Source organism: Symphalangus syndactylus, chromosome 1, assembly GCF_028878055.3.
Source record: "Symphalangus syndactylus isolate Jambi chromosome 1, NHGRI_mSymSyn1-v2.1_pri, whole genome shotgun sequence".
Classification (NCBI taxonomy): domain Eukaryota; kingdom Metazoa; phylum Chordata; class Mammalia; order Primates; family Hylobatidae; genus Symphalangus; species Symphalangus syndactylus.
This window is the reverse complement of record NC_072423.2, coordinates 53,316,175-53,338,060: the sequence shown is the minus strand read 5'-3', so window position 1 is coordinate 53,338,060 and position 21,886 is coordinate 53,316,175. Positions and strand designations below refer to the sequence as shown.

The 21,886-nt window shown below is 34.5% G+C and overlaps 1 protein-coding gene across 5 annotated transcripts in view; it reads right to left on the bottom strand.

Annotated features, from left to right (window-relative positions):
• CCDC178 (coiled-coil domain containing 178) overlaps window positions 1-21,886 on the bottom strand; it is a 515,586-nt gene that overhangs the window by 404,668 nt on the left and 89,032 nt on the right. For all 5 annotated transcript variants that reach the window (XR_010113908.1, XR_010113927.1, XM_063610669.1 and 2 more), the window contains exons 8-10: window positions 15,947-16,032; window positions 13,278-13,478; window positions 390-610 (exon numbers count right to left, since the gene is read on the bottom strand). Coding sequence is in view for 3 of the 5 variants with exons in the window: in XM_063610669.1 (XP_063466739.1) it covers window positions 390-610; window positions 13,278-13,478; window positions 15,947-16,032 (508 nt within the window). In the remaining 2 variants the exon portion in view is untranslated. The remainder of the gene's footprint in view (window positions 1-389; window positions 611-13,277; window positions 13,479-15,946; window positions 16,033-21,886) is intronic.

Here is a 21,886-nt window from a genome sequence, read left to right as displayed (position 1 = left end):
TTTAGTAGACATGGGGTTTCACCATGTTACTCTGGCTGATCTCTAGCTCCTGGGCTCAAGCGATGCACCCACCTCAGCTTACCACCCAAAGTGCTGGTATTACAAGTATGAGCCACCACACCTGGCCTTTACCTAGCTATTTTAAATCACCAAAATTTTACTGGAAGTTTGACTAAATCTGCTTAATAATCTTAAATATAATGGTAAGAAAAGAAGACATAGTTAAAATGAATACCAACAGTTGGTAATGTGTAGAGACAAAGAGCGGGTCAATTTTAAGAAAAAAAAAAAAAAACCTTTAAAGCTGTGTTAATTTCTTATGGTTGAAAAGTTTTTGCATAACTAAGTAATAATTTATGAAATGCTCATGCATTCATTTATTTATTTACCTCCATTTTTTTTTTGTAATGGTTCTTCAGATCTTGAAGTTCCTGATTCCGCTTAGAGTCCAGTAGAGGGCTATGTTCATTCATGTAGTCTATGTCTGCTTGAATCTTTGCATTTGCTTCTTCTAACTCTGTCTTTTGTTTTTCAAAATGTTGTAGTTGATTAGCTTTATCTTCAAGATGCCACTGTAATTCTATAACATCACTCAAATAGGCCTCGTGTTCTAGATATAGAAGGATAAGAACAAAAGAAAATCTGATTGGAGAAAATGTTTGATAATACATAAATATAAAACATTTTTATTTCAGAAATTCCTTATTTGTGAATCTTACTACTTTTTTTTTTTTTTTTTTTTTGAAATGGAGTTTCGCTCTTGTTGCCCAGGCTGGAGTGCAATGGCACGATCTTGGCTTACTGCAACCTCTGCCTCCCAGGTTCAAGCAATTCTGCCTCAGCCTCCCAAGCAGTTGGGATTACAGGCATGCACCACCACGTCTGGCTAATTTTGTATTTTTAGTAGAGATGGGGTTTCTCCATGTTGGTCAGGCTGGTCTCAAACTCCTGACCTCAGGTGGTCCACCTGCCTCAGCCTCCCAAAGTGCTGGAATTACAGGCATGAGCCACCACACCCAGCCAAATCTTATAGTACCTCTAAAATGAAAGGTACTATAAAATATATTACTTTCTTAATTCATCATCAAAAGGATTAAAATACATGTTTCATAAGATAATAGTTATTTTAGTACAAATCCTGTTTATGTTGTATGGTCAATGTATATTCTGATCATTCTATAAAGTACTCTACGTAACTGCTTCAAAGTGAGAACTGCAAGAGTAGAGGCCTTCCAAAACCACCTAGAAGGAAAATGATGAAATAAGACTTGCAAATATCAGAACGAAAAAGGCAAAAGTGATTATTATTTTCTTATAGAAAAACACATGAAATAGTGAAATGAAAATTATTACAAGTAAGATAGTTCATGTAAAAGCAATATAAAAAATGCTTACCTATATATAAATATGTTGAAAACAGAATATCTCACAATAGCAAAACTAAAACATAAAATAAACTACATAAATCTATTAATAAACCTAACATGAATTGGGTAAGGTCTGTAAGGGGAAAGTGACAGCATGCTATCAAACAACACAAAAGTGAATTTGAATAAATGAATAAAATTACTTTTTCCGTATAAAAATATTTGAAATTTTAAGCACAGGAATTTCCTTATATTAATGTATAAATTTAATTAAATCTCAATGAACAGACAAGGACAATTTTAGAAAAAAAGCGTTAAAAGATTTTCTCATTATTTTAAGTTTCTAGCATTAACTGAATCTTGCATTTTTGGAATAAAACTAGGTGGGCTAGTTTATTTTCTTTTTTATCTTTTCAAAATAAATTTCTTGATGGAATTTGCTGATATCTTTACTTGGGATTTTCTGCATTTATACTTGTAATTTTGGCCTGTATTTTTCTATATTTGTACTGTGATCATTTAATTTTGATTTATAATTTATGATAGCTTCTTATATCAGCTGTAGTTTCTTTTGATTTCTTTTCTCTAAGATGTTGTGGAAGTTTGAAATTGCATATTAAGCCCCATGGCCCTATGTATATATTTATTTATTTTGTGAGGAAGGATTTTTAGTTCCTGGGTCAAAATCATTCCTTTAATGACTATATGAATATTTTGATTATCTATTCAGCAAGCTATTTTTCTCTGTAAATTTATTTAGTTTGTCAAAGTTTCAACAATATTCAAAGAAATTTGTTCTTAACGTAGTCATCACTATTAATCACTGCTACGTCCCTATGTATTTTCATGCCCAATCTGAATCAGTTACACATTCTCACTGTGTTTTTTGTTAATTTTGCCATTGGTTTTACATTATGCTCTTTCTATTGAGCCAACTTCAGCTTTGCATCTCTTCTGCATTACATATTTTTATTATTTTACCATTTTGTTATTGGGTTTCTCCTTTTTGCTTTGTATTTATTTTGCTTTTTTTCCTAACTTCTAAACTCATATACTTTGATAATTAATTAAGTCCCTCTTTTCGATGTAACAAAAGCTACTAATTTCTCTTTAATGACTTGTATTTTTCCCATACATGTAATGATGCTTTTAATGATTTTTTAAATGAAATACTTCTAAATATTTTTTATTTTCTGATACATGCAATGTTTGATAACATCTTTTTTTATGTTTTTTACCCTCACCAACTAGACAGTTAGATTTTTGTTCTAAAGAGTCAGACATTATCTTGTTAAATATTGTCATTATTAGTTCCATGAGGATCTTCTATTAAATATTCATGATGCCCTCTCATTCTGTATGCCATATTATAAATATTTTATTTATATTTTTCTCTCCTTATCTTGCTGTGATGCATTCCATGCAATTTCTTCAAGTTTTACAGTTAACTATTACTTCTCTGAGTCTAATAAACAATTTAACCAATTATTAAATTAATTTTATGTAATATATTTTTCATTTCTTATAGTTTTTCATTTGCATATTTTGCTTTCTTTAAAAAAGTTTCTTGTCTTTGCTTTTATTTTTAAACCTTTTTATTTCTTGAAATGTATCACTTATTTTATAATCTCAGATATAATCCTATATCTGACACATTTTGAGTAAAATTATGTGGTCTGCTTCTACTGATTCACACCCATTGAACCTGTATCTTTGTGTGTTTTATGATATTTAATATTGAGCTACTTCTTTTCTTGGAACTTTATCTGAGATAAATTTTTCATGCCTGGGTTGAAATTTTAGTCTTGCAGAGCAAATTTGCCTTTGATCCTGTCAGTTGCCTGACTTTACTACTAACCTACAGAACATTTAAATGACATTCTCCACTTAACAGTTTTTAAGCACACAGACAGCAGGCAGTGGGGGATCACAAACCTATTTGAGATTAGTACATTACAAATGTTCAGGAAGCATTGTTTTCTTCCACTGTATAAGAGAAACAAGTTTCTTGGCTGCTCAATCTGAGCCACAGGTTTATTCATGGTTCACTCTTAGGCTGAGGATTAGTAGACCGTTGGATCCTCATTTTTATGTCCGGATCTCTAATTAGACTTGTCACTCTGGGTGAGACTTAAGCTTTATTTCCAGTATCCTGTACCCTACACATACATCAAAATGGCAACTCAAGGACATCAGGGTTTCAAGGATTCCCCCAGGGCTAAATCTAACACTGATGTCTATTTATTTTCAGAAATTTCCATTCCAAACTTAAATGTTGGCCATGCTACATTTCTTATGTTCTTAACAACTTAAATGATTTGAAGAATTAAACTACATGAGCAAATCTGACAATTGAAATTATAACTTTGATATTATTGGTTTATTTTCTGAATTAATAGTTAAAGTGAACACCCTATTCTCAAAACTCAATGAATAACTAAACAGAAAATTCTTAAGGAGATAAAACACTTGAACAGCACTATCAACCAAATTGACCTGATATTTATAGATAGTCTACCCAACAACAGCAGAGTATATATTAATTTGAACTAAACAGAACATTCTCCCAGACAGATAAAATTTTAGGAAATTTATAAACTATAAATAATTTAAATATGAATGAAACATTTAAAAAATGTTTCTATGGCCTTATAGTATAGTTTGAAGTTGGGTAATATGATGCCTCCAGATTTGTTCTTTTTGCTTAGTCTTGCTTTGGCTATGCAGACTCTTTTTTGGTTCCACATGAATTTTAGGATTGCTTTTTTCTAGTTCTGTGAAGAATGGTGGTGGCATTTTGATAGGAATTACATTGAATTTGTATGTTGCTTTTGGCCATATGGTCATTTTCACAATGTTGATTTTACTCATCCATGAGCATGGGAGGTGTTTCCATTTGTTTGTGTAGTCTAAGATTTCTTTCAGCAGTGTTATGTAGTTTTCCTTATAGAGGTCTTTCACATCCTTAGGTATATTCCTAAGCTTTTTTTTTTTTTTTTTTTTTTTTTTTTTTTGCAGCTATTGTGAAAGGAGTTGAGTTCCTACTTTCTCAGTCTGGATGCTGTTGGTGTAGAGCAGAGCTATTGATTTGTGTACATCAATTTTTGTACACAAAATTATTATCCTGAAACTCTGCTGAATTAATTTACCAGTTCTAGGAGCTTTTTGGATGAGTTTTTAAGGTTTTCTTTTTTTTTTTTTTTTGAGACAGAGTCTTGCTCTGTCACCCAGGCTGGAGTGCAGTGGCGCAATCTCGGCCCACTGCAAGCTCCACCTCCGAGGTTCACGCTATTCTCCTGCCTCAGCCTCCCGAGTAGCTGGGACTACAAGCTCCGGCCACCATGCCCGGCTAATTTTTTGTATTTTTAGTAGAGACAGGGTTTCACAGTGTTAGCCAGAATGGTCTTGATCTCCTGACCTCGTGATCCGCCCACCTCCGCCTCCCAAAGTGCTGGGATTACAGGCGTGAGCCACCGCACCCGGCCCGTCTTTAAGGTTTTCTACGTATATGCTCATGTCATCAGCAAACAGCAGCAGTTTGACTTCCTCTTTACCCATTTGGATGCCCTTTATTTCTTTCTCTTGTCTGATTGCTCCGGCTAGGACTTCCGGTACTATGTTGAATAAAAGTGGTGAAAGTGGGCATCCTTGTCTTGCTCCAGTTCTCAGGAATAATGCTTTCAACTTTTCTGTGTTCAGCACAATGTCAAAACAGCATGGTATTGGTATAAAAATAGGCACATAGACCAATGGAACAGAATAGAGAACCCAGAAATAAGCCAAATACAGCCAATTGATCTTCAACAAAGCAAACAAAACAACATAAAGTGAGGAAAGGACACCCTATTCAACAAACGGTGCTAGGATAATTGGCAAGCCACATGTAGAAGAATGAAACTAGATCCTCATCTCTCCCCTTATACAAAAATCAACTCAAAATGGATCAAAGACTTAGATCTAATACTTGAAATCATAAAGATTCTAGAAGATAACACTGGAAAAACTCTTGTGGACAATGGCTTAGGCAAAAACTTCATGACCAGGAACCCAAAAGCAAACGCAACAAAAACAAAGATGAATAGATGGGACTTAATTAAACTAAAAAAGCTTCTGCTCAGCAAAAGAAATAATCAGAGTTAACAGGCAACCCACAGAGTGGGAGAAAATTTTCACAAACTATACATAGAAAAAAGGACTAATATCCAAAATCTACAAAGAACTCAAATCAGTCAGAAAAAAACAAATAATCCCATCAAAAAATGGGCTAAGGATATGAGTAGACAATTCTCAAAAGAAGATATGCAAATGGCCAATAAACATAATGGAAAAAATGTTCAACATCACTAATTATCAGGAAAATGCAGGTCAAAACCACAATGTGATACCACCTAACTCCTGCAAGTATGACCATAATCAAAAAATGAGAAACATTATAGATGTTGGCATGGATGCAGTGAAAAGGAAACACTTTTACACTGTTGGTGAGAATGTAAACTAATTCAGCTACTAGGGAAAACAGTGTGGATATTGCTTAAAGAACTAAAAGTAGATCTCCCATTTCATCCAGCAATCCCATTACTAGGTATCCACCCAGAGGAAAAGAAGTATATGAAAAAGATACTTGCAAATGCATGTTTATAGCAACAAAACTTGCAATGCAAAAATATAGAACCAGCCCAAATGCCCATTAATCACTTAGTGAATAAAGAAAATGTGGTATATATACCATGGAATACTACTCAGCCATACAAAGGAATAAAATAATGGCATTCACAGCAACCTGAGTGGAATTGGAGACTATTATTCTAAGTGAAGTAACCCAGGAATAGAAAACCAAATATTGTATGTTCTCACTCATAAGTGGGGGCTAAGATATGAGGACTCAAAGGCATAAGAATGATTTGTTGGACTTTGGGGACTTGGAGCAAGTTTTGGGGGTGGAAGGGGTAAAAGACTACACATTGGGTACAGTGTACACTGCTTGGGTGATAAGTGCACCAAAATCTTAGAAATCACCACTAAAGAACTTATTCATGTAACCGAACACCACCTGTTCTCCAAACACCTAATAAAATAAATAAATAAAATTTTCTAGCACAATATAATTAAATTAGCCATAACAGAAATTTTTATGAAAATTTCAAAATAAATGCAAATTAACCAGCAACTTCTAAATAAATAGATTCCATAAGAAATCACAGGGATATTTAAAAAGATATTTTGAAGTAAATAATGAACTCACAGCATATGAGCATTTATAAAATGCAACTAATGACATTCTGAGAAGAAAATTTACAGCTTTTAACTGATAATTCTAGAAAATAAAAAAGGCATCAAGTAAATAATCAAAGCTTCTAATTTGTAAAAAGAGAAATATAGTAGGTTTAAATTATTCCCAAAGCAAATAAGATATGGGAAATCAGAGAAAAATTTCAATGGCATAAAAGCTGAAACATAGTAATCAATAAAGGAAGCAAAAGTGGACTTTTTAAAAAGATCAACAAAATTGTCAAATCTTTTGCTTGAATGACCACGAAATAAAGACACAAGGCACAAATTACCAAAATTAGGAATGAAAAAGATACCATCACTACTACTATTACAGAAATTAATTATAAGAGAATTTCATGAAAACATTTAGGCCAGCAAACTAGGTAACTACAATAAAATGGACAAATTCTTCAGAAGATATACATTACTGAAATTGACTCAAGCAGCAACAGAAAATGGAAGAGACCTTGATATGTTTTGGCTGTGTCCCCACCCAAATATCAACTTGAATTGTAACTCCCAGAATTCCCACATGTTGTGGAAGAGGCTCAGGGGGAGGTAACTGAATCAGCAGTGGCGGGCGGGGGGGTCTTTCCCATGCTATTCTTGTGATAATGAATAAGTCTCATGAGATCTGATGGGTTTATCAGGGGTTTCTGTTATTGCTTCTTCCTCATTTTTTCTCTTGCTGCTGCCATGTAAGAAGTGCCTTTCACCACCGGTCATAATTCTGAGGCCTCCCCAGCCATGTAGGACTAACTCCATTAAACCTCTCTTTCTTCCTAGTCTCGAGTATGTCTTTATCAGCAGTGTGAAAATGAACTAATACAGTAAACTGGTACCAGGAGTGGGGTGTTGCTGAAAAGATACCCCAAAATGTGGAAGTGACTTTGGAACTGGGTAACAGGCAGAGGTTGGAACAGTTTGGAGGGCTCAGAAGAAGATAGGAAAATGTGGGAAAATTTGGAAGCTCCTAGAGACTTGCTGAATGGCTTTGACAAAAATGCTGATAGTGATATTAACAATAAGGTCCAGGATGAGGTGGTCTCAGACGGAGATAAGAAACTTGTTGGGAACTTGAGCAAAGATGACTCTTGTTGCGCTTTAGCAAAGAGATTGGTGGCATTTTGCCCCTGCCCTAGAGGAGTATGGAACTTTGAACTTGAGAGAGATGATGTAGGATATCTGGTGTAAGAAATTCTAAGCAGTGAAGCATTCAAGAGGTGACTTGGGTGCTTTTAAAAGCATTCCATTTTAAAAGGGAAACAGCATAAAAGTTCAGAAAATTTGCAGCCTGATGATTCAGTAGAAAAGAAAAACCCATTCTTTGAGGATAAATTCAAGCTGGCTGCAGAAACTTGCATAAGTAGCAAGAAGCCTAATCTTAATCCCCAAGACCACGGGGAAAATGTCTTCAGCCATATCAGAGACCTTCATGGCAGACCCTCCCATCACAAGCCTGGAGGCCCAGGAAGAAAAAGTGGTTCTGTAGGCCAGGCCCAGGGTCCCCATGCTGTGTGCAGCCTAGGGAGTTTGTGCCCTATGTCACACCCACTCCAGCTATGGCTGAAAGAGGCCAACATAGAGCTCATTGTGGCTTCAGAGGGTGGAAGTCCCAAGCCTTGGCAGCTTCCACATAGTGTTGAGCCTGTGAGTGCACAGAAGTCAAGAAATGAGGTTTGAGAACCTCCACCTAAATTTCAGATGTATGGAAATGCCTGGGTGTCCAGGCAAAATTTGCTGTAAGGGTGGGGCCCACATAAAGAACCTCTGCTAGGGTATTGAGGAAGGGAAATGTGGGGTTGGAGCCCCCAACAGAGTCCCTACTGGGGCACTGCCCAGTGGAGCTGTGAGAAGAGGGCCACCATCCTCCAGAGCCCAGAATAGTAGATCCACCCACAGCTTGCATGTGTGCCTGGAAAAGCCACAGACACTCAATGCTAGCACATGAAAGCAGTCATGAAGGAGGCTGTACCCTGCAAAGCCACAGGGGTGGAGCTGCCTAAGACTGTGGGAACCCACCTCTTACATCAGCGTGACCTGGATGTGAGACCTGGAGTCAAAGGAAATCATTTTGGAGCCTTAAAATTTGGCTGCCCCATTGGATTTTGGACTTGTATGGGCCCTGTAACCCTTTTGTTTTGGCCAATCTCTCACATTTGGAACAGCTCTATTTACCCAATACCTGTACCTCCATTGTACCTAGGAAGTAACTAGCTTGCTTTTGATTTTGCAAGCTCATAGGCAGAAGGGGCTTGCCTTGTCTCAGTTGAGACTTTGAACTGTGGACTTTTGGGTTAATGCTGAAATGAGTTAAGACTTTGGGGGACTGTTGGGAAGGCATGATTGGTTTTGAAATATGAGGACATGAGATTTGGAGGGGCCAGGAGTAGAATGATATGGTTTGGCTGTGTCTCCACTCAAGTCTCAACTTGAATTGTAACTCCCAGAATTCTGACATGTTGTGGGAGGGACCCAAGGGGAGGTAATTTAATCACAGGGTCCAGTCTTTCTCATGTTATTCTCATGTTAGTGAATAAGTCTCATGAGATCTGATGGGTTTATAAGGGGTTTTTCCACTTTTACTTCTTCCTCATTTTTCTCTTGCCACCATCATGTAAGAAGTGCCTTTAGCCTCCTGCTGTGATTTTCTGAGTTCTCCCTGGCCATGTAGAACTGTGAAGTCCAATTAAACCTCTTTTTCTTCCCAGTCTCAGGTATGTCTTTATCAGCAGTATGAAAACAAACTAATACAGACCTAAAACTAGGAAATAAATTGATTTACCTATTAAAAATTTACTGACAACTTTGGGCTTAAACAGTTTGGCATGGATTAAAAAAAAACTCAGTAAATGACCCTGGGTAGAAAAATAGTGACTTCAAGGAAATAAAAAACTCTAACTTAAAACTTAAGGTTTAGAGATCAAAATTCAGCTAAGAAATGAGTATGATAACTGATCTAGAACCAGTGAAACTCCTAGGATTCTAGTAGAGGCAAAAAGTAATCAAGGCTTATTGGACTTCTACAGAATAAATAATTAACAATTGAAGATGAGATTACTATGAAATACGTTGAAACCATAGAATAAACTCAATATCAGGAATAGTTATAAGGAACAAGATATGATAGATATGTTGTTCACTACCCTCTCCCTTGGGATAGAGATAATTTCTTATAATATAGATTCTTGTTTTGGATGTGATACTTATTTGGGCTGTGTCCCCACCCAATCTCAACTGGAATTGTATCTCCAAATGGATGTGAGAAGTGAAGGTATGCCAGTTCCAAGCTGACACTTTGAGCAGCATCCTACGTTTCTATTCACCCTTTTGTATTCTTGCCATTTGCCACATGAAAACCATACTCCTGGGAAGGTGCTAGCCAAAGAGGATGAGAGAGACATGAAGCTGACCTGAACCCAACATACAGCCTTGAGCCAGTGCAATTGGATCTGCGGCCTGAAGAAGAGCTTCCCTAGCCAACTCACAGAGCCATCAGCAAATAAGAAAATGCTTATTGTTGTAAGCCACTGAGTTCCAAGGTGGTTGTTACAAAGCACAATTGTAGTAATAACTGAATAACTGAATAATTAACAAAGACAAAACAATTCAAAACAAAATGGAAGATTTAACATTCCATTAATTACCGAGACCTTCTTCCATAGCAGTGGCATTCTGGTGAGCATATATATGGGACATAATTATCTTTGTAATCTGTCCTTTCTGATTACACCCTTTCTGTCTCACCCCCTGGGGTGATTAGCTTTCACCCTTCCCATTATGTGACTGGAATGCAGTAATTCTCCAAATTATGTCTACATACTATTCAAATTCATTCAGAAACCAGAGCTGTGATTTTTTTTCCTCTTTCATCAGATCATTATAGGAAAGTACTCATGGAGCCATAGTGTAGATTATGGGAAAGACAGGTAATATATAGAAGCAGGTACAATGGGAATACCCGAGGAGCCTGAGTCACAAGTTTACTTCTGTCTTCAGATAATGCTTGGGTATAATATAATATAGGTACTCTTTTATTTTGCAAGGGAACACTGCTATGCATATCCAACTTTATAATTTGTAGGATCATATACTACCAAATTCAAGCTTATTTCTAGTTATCTTTTTTGATAGGAAAAACAAAAAGCATTTGCTAGTTAATTGGCTACACATTGGATGGCAAGGGCTGTCATTTTCAGGAGAGGCATATGCAGTCAGCTTAAAGTGACCAGATGGAGAGTGGGGCAGTCAGTGCTATAAATTCCCTTGCCTCACCCATCTCCATTATCTCCCCATGGTCTCTTGCCACTGATTCCCATTGGTTGAGCCCAACAGGAAGATAGAATGCAAACAAAATTTTTGATGCAGTCCGCTATGAATCAGCCTCCTGGGCCACAAAACAAAAAATCTAAGTGGGATTGGGGAGATGGGGGGGAAGATAAATCTGGAAGACTGACCAGAAATTATCTAGAAAGAAGTGAGTTTCCTTAATTTTATTTTTGAAAAGTATCTAAATTTATAACAAATATAATACTTAACATTAAGTTTGTTAAGGAGATTAAAATTTTTTCCTGTCTTACATGCTATATACTTTTGAGAATCTAAAGACTATAAAAATATATGACTCTATACTTTGTAAACAAATTCATAAAATTTAGAGATTATATTCTACATAAATAATATAAAGGCAGAAGATTCCTGAGAACACATTACCTGAAAGGAATATGTTTCAAAGAGAAAGCTGTTAACTTTAAAAAATACATGACAATAATGAATTTAAATTTCATTGCATATAGTGGCTACTTACATAAAATGAAGCAGATGAACATAAATCTGTTTTCTAAGTAGATCTTGTATTGATTGAAAGGTAACCCAACAGTAAGTTGTCACCCATGGCAAATTTTTTTTTTTTTTTTTTTTTTTTTTTGAGACGGAGTCTTGCTCTGTCGCCTAGGCTGGAGTGCAGTGGCGCAATCTCCACTCACTGCAAGCTCCGCCTGCTGGGTTCACGCCATTCTCCTGCCTCAGGCTCTGGAGTAGCTGGGACTACAGGCGCCCACCACCACGCCCAGAGAATTTTTTGTATTTTTAGTGGAGACGGGGTTTCACCGTGTTAGCCAGGATTGTCTCGATCTCCTGACCTCGTGATCCGCCCACCTCGGCCTCCCAAAGTGCTAGGATTACAGGCGTGAGACACCGCGCCCAGCCAACAAATATTTATTCCATAGTTCAAAACACATTTATTAAGTACCTATAGTACCTATAATGTGCACACATGTATCTCAACTTAAATTTATTTCAAGAACTCCTAAAGTAGAACTCCTAAAACTACAATATCTAAGCACTATTACAAAGGGTATATGAGATTATATATAAGTTTATCAGTGAACAATTAAATAAAACCTTCCCTCCATATTTTTTCTACTACTACTAACAAGGAAGAACCTCCCAAACAATTAGGAAAATTGTGGATGACTCCTGTCATTGTGAATAGAGTCTATCAAGAATCTACTGGGATCCAGAATTTCCCAGGGTGTCTTTTCTGACCCTATGGTAGCCTCATTGCCTCTAAAGCGCGCGCACACACACACACACACACACACACATATATTTATAAATTATATAAATCTACTATATTAGTGGAGCATACACAGTATCAATTCTATTCAAAAAGAAAATTTCAAAAATGATAAAATTTACAAATATAAATAAAAGTTCTAATCTTTTTCTTGCAACTCTCTGGAATTCATACACCCTACTTTGGTAACCACAGCTTTAGAAGACATAAAATTATAATAAGTCTAAATATGAGTACACTATGACCTATAATTTGAATTAATGGCTGTTTGTCTGGGTAATAATTAATAATGTCCTTTTTTCTCTCAAAGATTTCTTGGTTTAAAATGATAGATCATACATGGGCACCCTAATATTAATAAAAAAGCTCTTACAAAACATGTGCATCCTGAATTAAAATTTTTATTCTGTGAGAGAGTAAAAATCTTTCAGCTTCAGGCAGAATCAGATAGTCAGGCATGTTTTCATAGGTACAGGGTTTGTAGAACAAACAAACAAAAAAATCCAATACCTTTAGATTCTTTAATCCTTCACCATAGGTCCCTCACTCTGTGAGCTAAAAGAATTTCCTTTTTTACCTTTCGTTAAAGGTAAAACATTTGTTACCTGCATGACCCTTAGAAACATTTTAGGTTTTGATACCTGCTAGAAGTTCCCAAGGCAAATTTACTATTAAATTCTCAAATGCATATGCATTTAGTGCCTAAAATATCACTTAAAACTCTTTTAATTTTCCTAGAAATGTGGCTCATTCTCCTGGGCTCAGTCTCCTGGGCTCAATCAACCCTCACATCTCAGCCTCCCAAGTAGCTGAGACTACAGGCAAGCACCACCAAGCCTGGCTAATTTTTTGTATTTTTTGTAGAGGCAGGGTTTCACCATGTTTCTTAGGCTGGTCTCGAACTCCTGGGCTCAAGTGATCCGCATCCCCAGCCTCCCAAAGTGTAGGATTACAGGCATGAGCTATGGCACTAAGACAATTTTTTTTAAATATACAGACCTGTAATTAATTATCTGTGCCTCCAACAGAGTAAGAAGTAATATGAAAATCCCTATTATTACCTTTCTGCACAGCCAATGGGAGTTCTTGAAGTTTCCAGACTGACCAAGAGTCAATTTTCATGTTAATCACATTCTTTCTTGATCTCTGTCGTTTTAAAGCTTCTTCAGCTTCTGCCCGGTCAGTTTCTAGACTTTTAACGAGATGAATGGCCTCTGAGAGCAATGTTTCCATTTCCTGCTTTAACTCTGGACACTTTTCATCTTAAACAGAAATAAATATTTACATTTGTTAATAAATCAGTCAATAAGCTGGATGATGGGAACATGGGTCTTGGTTGTATTATTTTTTTCTATATATTTAATAAGAGAATGTTAGAAAAATGAATTAGCTTTTTAAAGACAGTTTTATTATAATACAGATATAAGATTAATTATAAACTTTGAAGACCTATTGTTAATAAACATTTTATAAAATAATTACAATAGCTAAATCTCAACCAACATTTTCAGGAATAATACCATTTTATCTGAAGGAAAAAACACATGCTATTTATAAGCTGTACTATAGAACTTTATTTTAAAATCATGCTTGTGTGTCCTCCTATAAGAAAAGCGTATCATAATGATTATATCAGGTAAATACTGAATAATCATAATGGTTCCTAGAAATAAGACATATTCTTCAATCTCATCCAATAAGAACTTCTCTACTTAGCTTTGCCAGGAATTCATTGGAATTTTGAAACTCTATTTATTTAGTTGTAATACTAAATTAATCCTCAATTAACTCCTTTAATGAGAGATATTTGTGATTCCTGGTTCACAGTTCTGGAATGATGCGGCTTAATGTTAACAAAATTATTACCATGGGTACTCATTTGACCATTTATGAAATAAATGTGTAGAGCCCATTATGTTCTGGGAACAAGCACATGGTCTTTGCTAGAGATAAGGAAGGTAAAGAAGACAGATATGAGTCCTATCCTTGTAGGACTGATGCCTATAACCACTGACTTTTGCCAAAATGTTATATAAACACATAAATACAAAGTGTTAAGAGATAAGGCCCCCAAAGAACTGAGGCTAGAGGAAAAATAGCTAAACTGCATCAAGAAGAAAGAAAACGAATACATTTCTTTTTTATGTTGCTTTTGGACAATAAAGACCATGATTTTCTGCTAGATGGGAGTACTAAATAATGGTGATAAGCGCAAGCTCAGCAGTCACACAATCGCTATTTTTTAACCCATTGGACTTGTCAAAGAAATCCAGCATGCTGCCTCAGAAGCATTCTTATAAAACCGGTTTCCCTATTTTTAATGCATAAAAATGATTTTCTCTACACTGGTCCTTTATTTGGCATCTTTGAATCTACTGTTTTCTTTTGTCAAATTCTACATCTTGGATACTTTAAAATTAATTGTCTTTTTTAAATGAAAACATATTCACTCAACACTATGTTCTCCAGCCATTTTGTGATTCATATCAATTACAATAACAAGATTTCAGTCTGGAATATATGAATAAATTAATACCACTTAAAATACTTCTGATTGAATATATATGTGTTTTAGCAAAGGTGTTCATTATGTTTCTAGGAGCTGTCTTTTAAACTATTTCAATAATAAATTCTAAAACAAATGCTGTATAGGTAACTTGGGATGCCTCAAATTCATCGTATTTAACATCTCATTTTTTTTTCTTGAGTGCCATCTCAGTTTTGCAGTTTCATATTATTGTTCTAAGCAACTACCTGCAATTTTTTAGCATAAGGCCTTGATTACAACAAATCTTCCTCATCCTGCTATTGCTGTATGTTTTAGACCTCAAAAGTACATATTGATAATAAACGTAATTGTAGCAAATGGAATTGTAGTTGTGATTGTTAATATATCTATTTTTTCTCTCAGCATTTGTTATGTGAAAACTTGGTAAGTAATGATTAAGGTCCTCATTTTCACTGTAGGCACAAATAATGAAAAATAAAACAGTAGAAACAAAGCTTTGCTATGAATGAGAGCTTTGAAAAACAAAATATTCTTGCTTTTAAAAAGTCCTGAGTTTATTACTTAGTTTTTCACTCAAGGATTTAGCAATTTTTTGTGGTAGGGGAAGAGGAGGTGCTACATAAAATCTCAATAATATATTTAAATACACTGAAGTAGTGTTAGCACAAATTTTACACCAGTATATAAAATATCATATATTTTATAAATTGTGACAAGAATATTTATCACAACTTAAATATATACTAGAGCTGCAATTTTCAATAAGGTAGTCATCATCCACATGCAACCGTTTACATTTATATGTAACTTAATTCACATTAAACTTAAAAATTAAGTTCCCCAGTCTCACTAGCCACATTTCAAGGGTTCAACAGCTATATGTGGCTAGTAGCTATTCTACTGGACAATATAGACATGGAATACTGATTATCACAGAAAGTTCTATTGGGCAATACTAAACTACAAATAGCATCTTGAGAAGTGGATAGCCATCATTATATACTCATCACCTAAACCAGTACTTGGTGTATAATATTCACTAATAAATATTTGTTGAATGAATGCTTAATCAAATGATATAGAGGACTATTTTGTCTATTAAACATTCATAATAATTATAAAACTCTTAAACATGATTATTGTGACAATCAGAAATATATTAAATGAAGTCAATGAGCTTTTAAATATATACAGTTATTCAAGTAGGAGGAACAACTTTACCTCTCTTTTCTCCTGGTTTGACCTCTTTCACTGGTGTAGCTACACTCCAATCTTCTTTCAGGTCTTTTGTGGAAGAAGTTCTGTTCCTATATAATGGGAAAGAAGAAAGAAGTAAATGAGAGAAGTACTTAAAGTTAGTAAAACAAATTTTAGGTTATGCTCTTCCATTGAATTTTAAATATTTGTGGTGAAACTTACTATACAAGATAATCTTACTAGACGGGAGACTAATATAGCAACATTCTAATAGGTAATGGGATTTGCACTTAACGGTAAATCAATAAAAACTTAAAATTAGTTACAAATGACCCAAAATGTCTTGAGAAGATATTAAAACTACATTTTTTAAAAAATAAATTGGCTATTCCTAGAGAGTGTTTCTATAAGACAAAGGGTATTCTGTGAGAATAATTTGGATGAGCTATTTCTGTAATTTCAGTTCAGTAGTTTCTGGGAAATCAATGTAAATTACAATGAGTAAAAATACCATTTCAGATAATAAACTTTTAGAAAAATATCTAAATTAAAATGCTGTTTCCTTCCTAGTAGCTATACTGTTGGAAAGTACAAATATAGAACATTGATTATCATAGAAAGTTCTGCTGGACAACACTAAACTGTAGTGTCTTGAGAGGTGATTATAAATTAAAATGTTATTTTCTTTCTAGTTAAAATTCTATATGTTGAATAATAAACTATTTCTCCATATTTCTCTGGTCTGACTCTAGAATCCTAAACTAGCCTTCATTATTATACATTTTTTAAAAGTGTTTTTTCTCTGATCAAAGTTACAAGAAAATTGGTATCAACAACAAAGCAGAGAATTTCTTTTTGAAATTTTCATTACATTATTTTTTATTAAAGAAGTATTCTAAATTAAGAAAACTGTATACATACCAAAAATCATAAAAAATAATATAATCCATATTTATTTATTCTTCTGAGATCAAACAGAATAGTCTAATGATATTTTAATTCTTATAAAATTAGAGTCACAATTATACATTCTGCTTTAGTTACTTGAAATTATTTTCAGTGTATTTTACTACCATTTCATATTTCTAATGGTTACAAATTATTTTTCTTGTCATTGTTCCACAACTTACCTAGGTAAGTCTGTCAATTCCAAGGTCAGAGAAATATTCTTTATATTTTCTTCCTTTAGTTTTCATATGTATTTCAGAATATTTTTGTTGAAAAGTATGTTTTTTCTGATTTGTTTTCTTTTAAAAAATTGAAAAATAATTGTCCCAGCATCAACTATTAAATAGTACTTTCCCTGCTGGCTTTTAATATCATTTACATGATATAGTAAATCATTATACGTAATTAGATCATTTTGTGTATTATCTTCTAAAGTTCGGTTAATTCTTGGACCAGTAAAATTCTACGCTAATTTTTCTTTTTAATTGAGCCAAAAGTCCCATAATATATTAAACATTTGAAAGTGGAAACTTTAGTGGCATTTAATACATTCACAACATTGTACAACTATCGTCCCATCTCATTCCAATATATTTTCATCACTCCAAAAGAATATACGCTACTTATTAAGCAGTCTCTCCCCTTTCTTCAACCCACTATTCCACAACAATGACTGATCTGCTGTCTTTGTGGATGAACTTTCATGAATATTTTATAGAAATGGAATCATATAAGTGACCTCTTGTGACTTTTTAAACTTAGCATAATAGTTTCAAGATTTCTCCATGTTGCAGTATGCAGAAGAATTTTATTTCTTTTAATGGTGGAATAATATTCCATTGTGTATATACAACACATTTGGTTATCTATTAATCCATTGATGGATTTGGGGATTGTGTCCACCTTTTGGCTATTGTGAATATAGATGTTATACACATTTGTATATGAGTTTTTGTTTGAACATGTTTTGAATACTTTTGGATATATATCTTGGAGTCAAATTGCTGAGTGATAGGTAATTCTAGGTTTCACTTTTTGAGGAGCCAACAAACTGTTTCTCGGTGTCTAAACTATTTTATATTCACACCAGCAATATGCAAGATTTCTAATGTTGAAGAAAAGTGCAAAGAATGGGCATCCTTGTTTTGCTCCTGTTCTTAAGATAAAAACTTTCAGTCTTCACTATCAGGTATAATATAAACTAAGGGTTTCTCATAAATATCCTTTACTGTGTTTAATAAAGTTCCCTTACAATCTAGTTTTACTAAAGGTGTGGGCTTGTGTCACATGTTAATTAATTTTTGTATGCTAAACCACTCTTGCATTTCTAGGATAAATCTCACTGATCATGATGAGTGTGTGTGTGTGTGTGTGTGTATATATATATATATATATATATATATATATATATATATTTTTTTTTTTTTTTTTTTTGAGACAAAGTCTCACTGTCGCCCAGGTTGGAGTGCAGTGGAGCGATCTTGGCTCACTGCAACCTCTGCCTCCCAGGTTCAAGTGATTCTTGTGCTTCAGCCTCCCAAGTAGCTAGAATTACAGGCGCCCGCCATCACACCCAGCTAACTGTTGTATTTTTAGTAGAGATGGGGTTTCACCATATTGGCTAGGCTGGTCTCAAACTCCTGACCTCAGGGGATCCACCAGCCTCGGCCTCCCAAAGTGCTGGGATTACAGGCGTGAGCCACCGTGCCCGGCCGTATAATTATATTAATGCATTGCTGGACTCAGGTTGATAGTATTTTGTTGAGGATTTTGTCATTTTTTGTTTGTTTTATTTTGTTGCCCAGGCTGAAGTACAGTGGCAAAATCACAGTTCACTGTAAACTTGACCTCCTGGGCTCAAGCAATCCTCCAAACTCAGCCTCTGGAGTAGCTAAGACTACTGGCAGGCACCACCACCTCTGGCTAATTTTTTCATTGTTGTTTGTTTGTAGAGATGGGTTTTGACTATGTTGCCTAGGCTTGTCTCAAACTTCTGGGCTCAAGTGATCCTCTGCGTTGGCCTCCCAAAGTACTTGGATTACAGGTGTGAGCTACTGTGCCTGGCCTGTCATGTATATTCACATATATTCTATAGTTTGCTTGTGATGTCTTTGTCTGGTTTCACTATCAGGTTATTGCTGGGCTCATGGGATGACTTAGAAATTATTCCCTTCTTTTCTATTTTTTGGAAGCGTTTGAGAAGGAATGATGTTAATTCTTCTTTCAATGTTTAGTAGAATTTACCAGTGAAGCCATCTGGTCCTGAGATTTTTTTTGTTGGAGAAGTTTTTGATTATTGATTCAATCACTTTATTTGTCATAGGTCTGTTCAGGTTTTCTACCTCTTCCTGAGACAGTTTTAGTAGTTTATGTGTTTTTAGGAATTAGTCCCTTTCATCTTCGTTATTTAGTTTGTTGATACACATTTGTTCCTAGCATCCTCTTTTAATCCTCTTTATTTCTGCAGAATCTGTTGTAGTGTCCCAATTTTTATATTATTTTAGTAAATTTGTAATTGAGTCTTCTTTTTATTTTTGGTTAGTTTAGCTAAAGGTTTGTGAATTTCATTGCTCTTTTCAAAGAAACAACTTTTGTTTTAATTGATTCTGTGTACTGTTTTTCTAGTCTCTGTTTCACTTATTTCTACTTTAACCTTTATTTCCTTCCTTTTGCTAAATTTGGGTTTAGCATACTCCTCTTCTACTTCCTTAAGGTATAAAGTAGGTTACTGGATTTGAGATCCTCTTTTTAAATCTAAGCATTTATAGCTCTAAATTTCCCTCTGTGTACTACTTTTGCTGCATTTTGTAAGTTTAAATACATTGTGTTTTCATTTTCACTCACCTCAAGGTGTTTTCTAATTTCCCCTGTGATTACTGCTTTGACTCATTGGTTTGTAAAACATGATTTGTTTAATTTCCACATATATATGAAATTTCCAGGTTTCCATTTGTTATTGATTTCCAGTTTCATTCTATTGGGTCAGAAAAAAATACCATGTATAATTTTGATCTTTTTAGTTTCATTGAGATTTATTTTGTGGAGTAATACATGATCTATCCTGAAGAATGGTCCATGTGCACATGCGAAGAATGTGTTTTCTGCTGTTGTTAAGTGGAGTATTCTGCATAAACTGGTTAGGTCTTGTTGGTTCATGTTATTCAAGTCTATTGATTTATTGATCTTCTGCTTAGTTCTTTTATCCATTATTGGAAGTGGGGGCATTAAATTCTCAAAGTCCTGTTGTAGAACAGTCTATTATTCCCTTCAATTCTGTTTATATATCTGTTTTGAGGTTATATTGTTAGGTATGTTATATTTATAGTTTATATATCTTCTTGGTGGAATGACACTTTTATCAGTGTATCAAGTCTTTTGTCTACTGTAACAGGCTTTGAAGCCTATTTTGTGTGACATTGGTATAGTCACTCCAGCTCTCTTTTACTTACTATTTGCATGGAATATGGTTTTTCATCCTTCCACTTTTAAGCTACTTACGTCTTTGTATCTCAGGTGAGACTCTTATAGACAGAATATAGTTGGATTATCCATTTTTATCCATTCTACCATGCTCTACCTTTCAATTGGAGAGTTTAATCCATTTATATATAAAGTAATTGCTGATAAGGAAGGGATTATTTTTGCGATTTTGCTATTCATTTTCTATATTATTTATTTCTGAACTCCTCCATAACTGCCTTATTTGTAACTAGTTGATTTTTTTCCATATATTGTTTAGTTTCCCTCTCTTTGTTTTCCCGTATTTTTTAAAATAGAATCTTAGTGTTTATCCTGAGGATTACAATTAATATCTTAACTCTATAAAACTTGAATTAAAATCTATGTAGCTTCAATAGTATACCTATCTATTTATATATAAAGAACTCTGTTCCTTTACATCTCTGCCCTTTCTCTTATGGTGTCAGTTTCACAATTTACATAGTTATCCATTTTGTGTTCATTAGCAGAAATTTATAATTATGAATTTTATCCATTTGACCTTATAACCATATAGGGAAACAAATAAGAATTACAAAACAAAATACACTTATACTGGATTTTATACTTACCTTTGTAGTTACCTTTATTATTGCTTATTATTTTATCATATGGCTTCCAGTTACTCTCCAGTGTCCTTTCATTTCAGCCTGAAAGACTACTTATAGGATTTCTTATAGAACTGGACTGCTAGTGATATACCCCTTTGGTTTATCTGAGAATGTCTTAATTTCTCCTTTATTTTTGAAGGATACTCTTGCTGGATTCAGAATTCTTCATTGACAGTTTCTTTTTTTTCTTCTGGCATTTAAATATGTCACCCCACTGCATTCTGATTTCCACAATTCCTAATGAAAAATTCACTGTTAATCTTACTGAGGGTCTCTGGTACACAAAAAGTTGCTTCTCTTGTGCTGCTTTCAAGATTCTCTTTGTCCCAGGCATTTGACAAGTTAACTAAAATGTATATGGGTGTGGATCTGTTTGACTTGATTCTATTTGGAGTTCATTGAGTTTAATGGATGCACAGATTTAAGTCTTTCATCAAATTGAAGAGTTTCTTAGCCATTGTTCTTCAAATATTTTTTCATTCTCTACCCCTTTCTTCTGACTTTTTGACTGCTATTATGCTTGATGGTATCCCTTAGGCTTATTAGGCACTTTCCATTTTTCTTTATTCTCTTGTCTTTCTCGTTTCTTAGAGTAGATAATCTCTATTAACTTATCATCAAATTCACTGATTATTCTGACTGCTCAAAGCTGCTATTGAACCCTTCTAGTGAAGTTTTTAATTTCAGTTAGTTTATTTTTCGGCTCCAGATTTTTTTTTTTTTTTCAGACAGAGTCTCACTCTGTCACCCAGGTTGGAATGCAGTGGCACGATCTTGGCTCACTGCAACCTCCACCTCCCAGGTTCAAGTGATTCTCCTGCCTCAGCCTCCTGAGTAGCTGGGACTACAGGTGCATGCCACCATGCACAGCTAACTTTTGTATTTTTTTTAGTAAAAACGGGGTTTC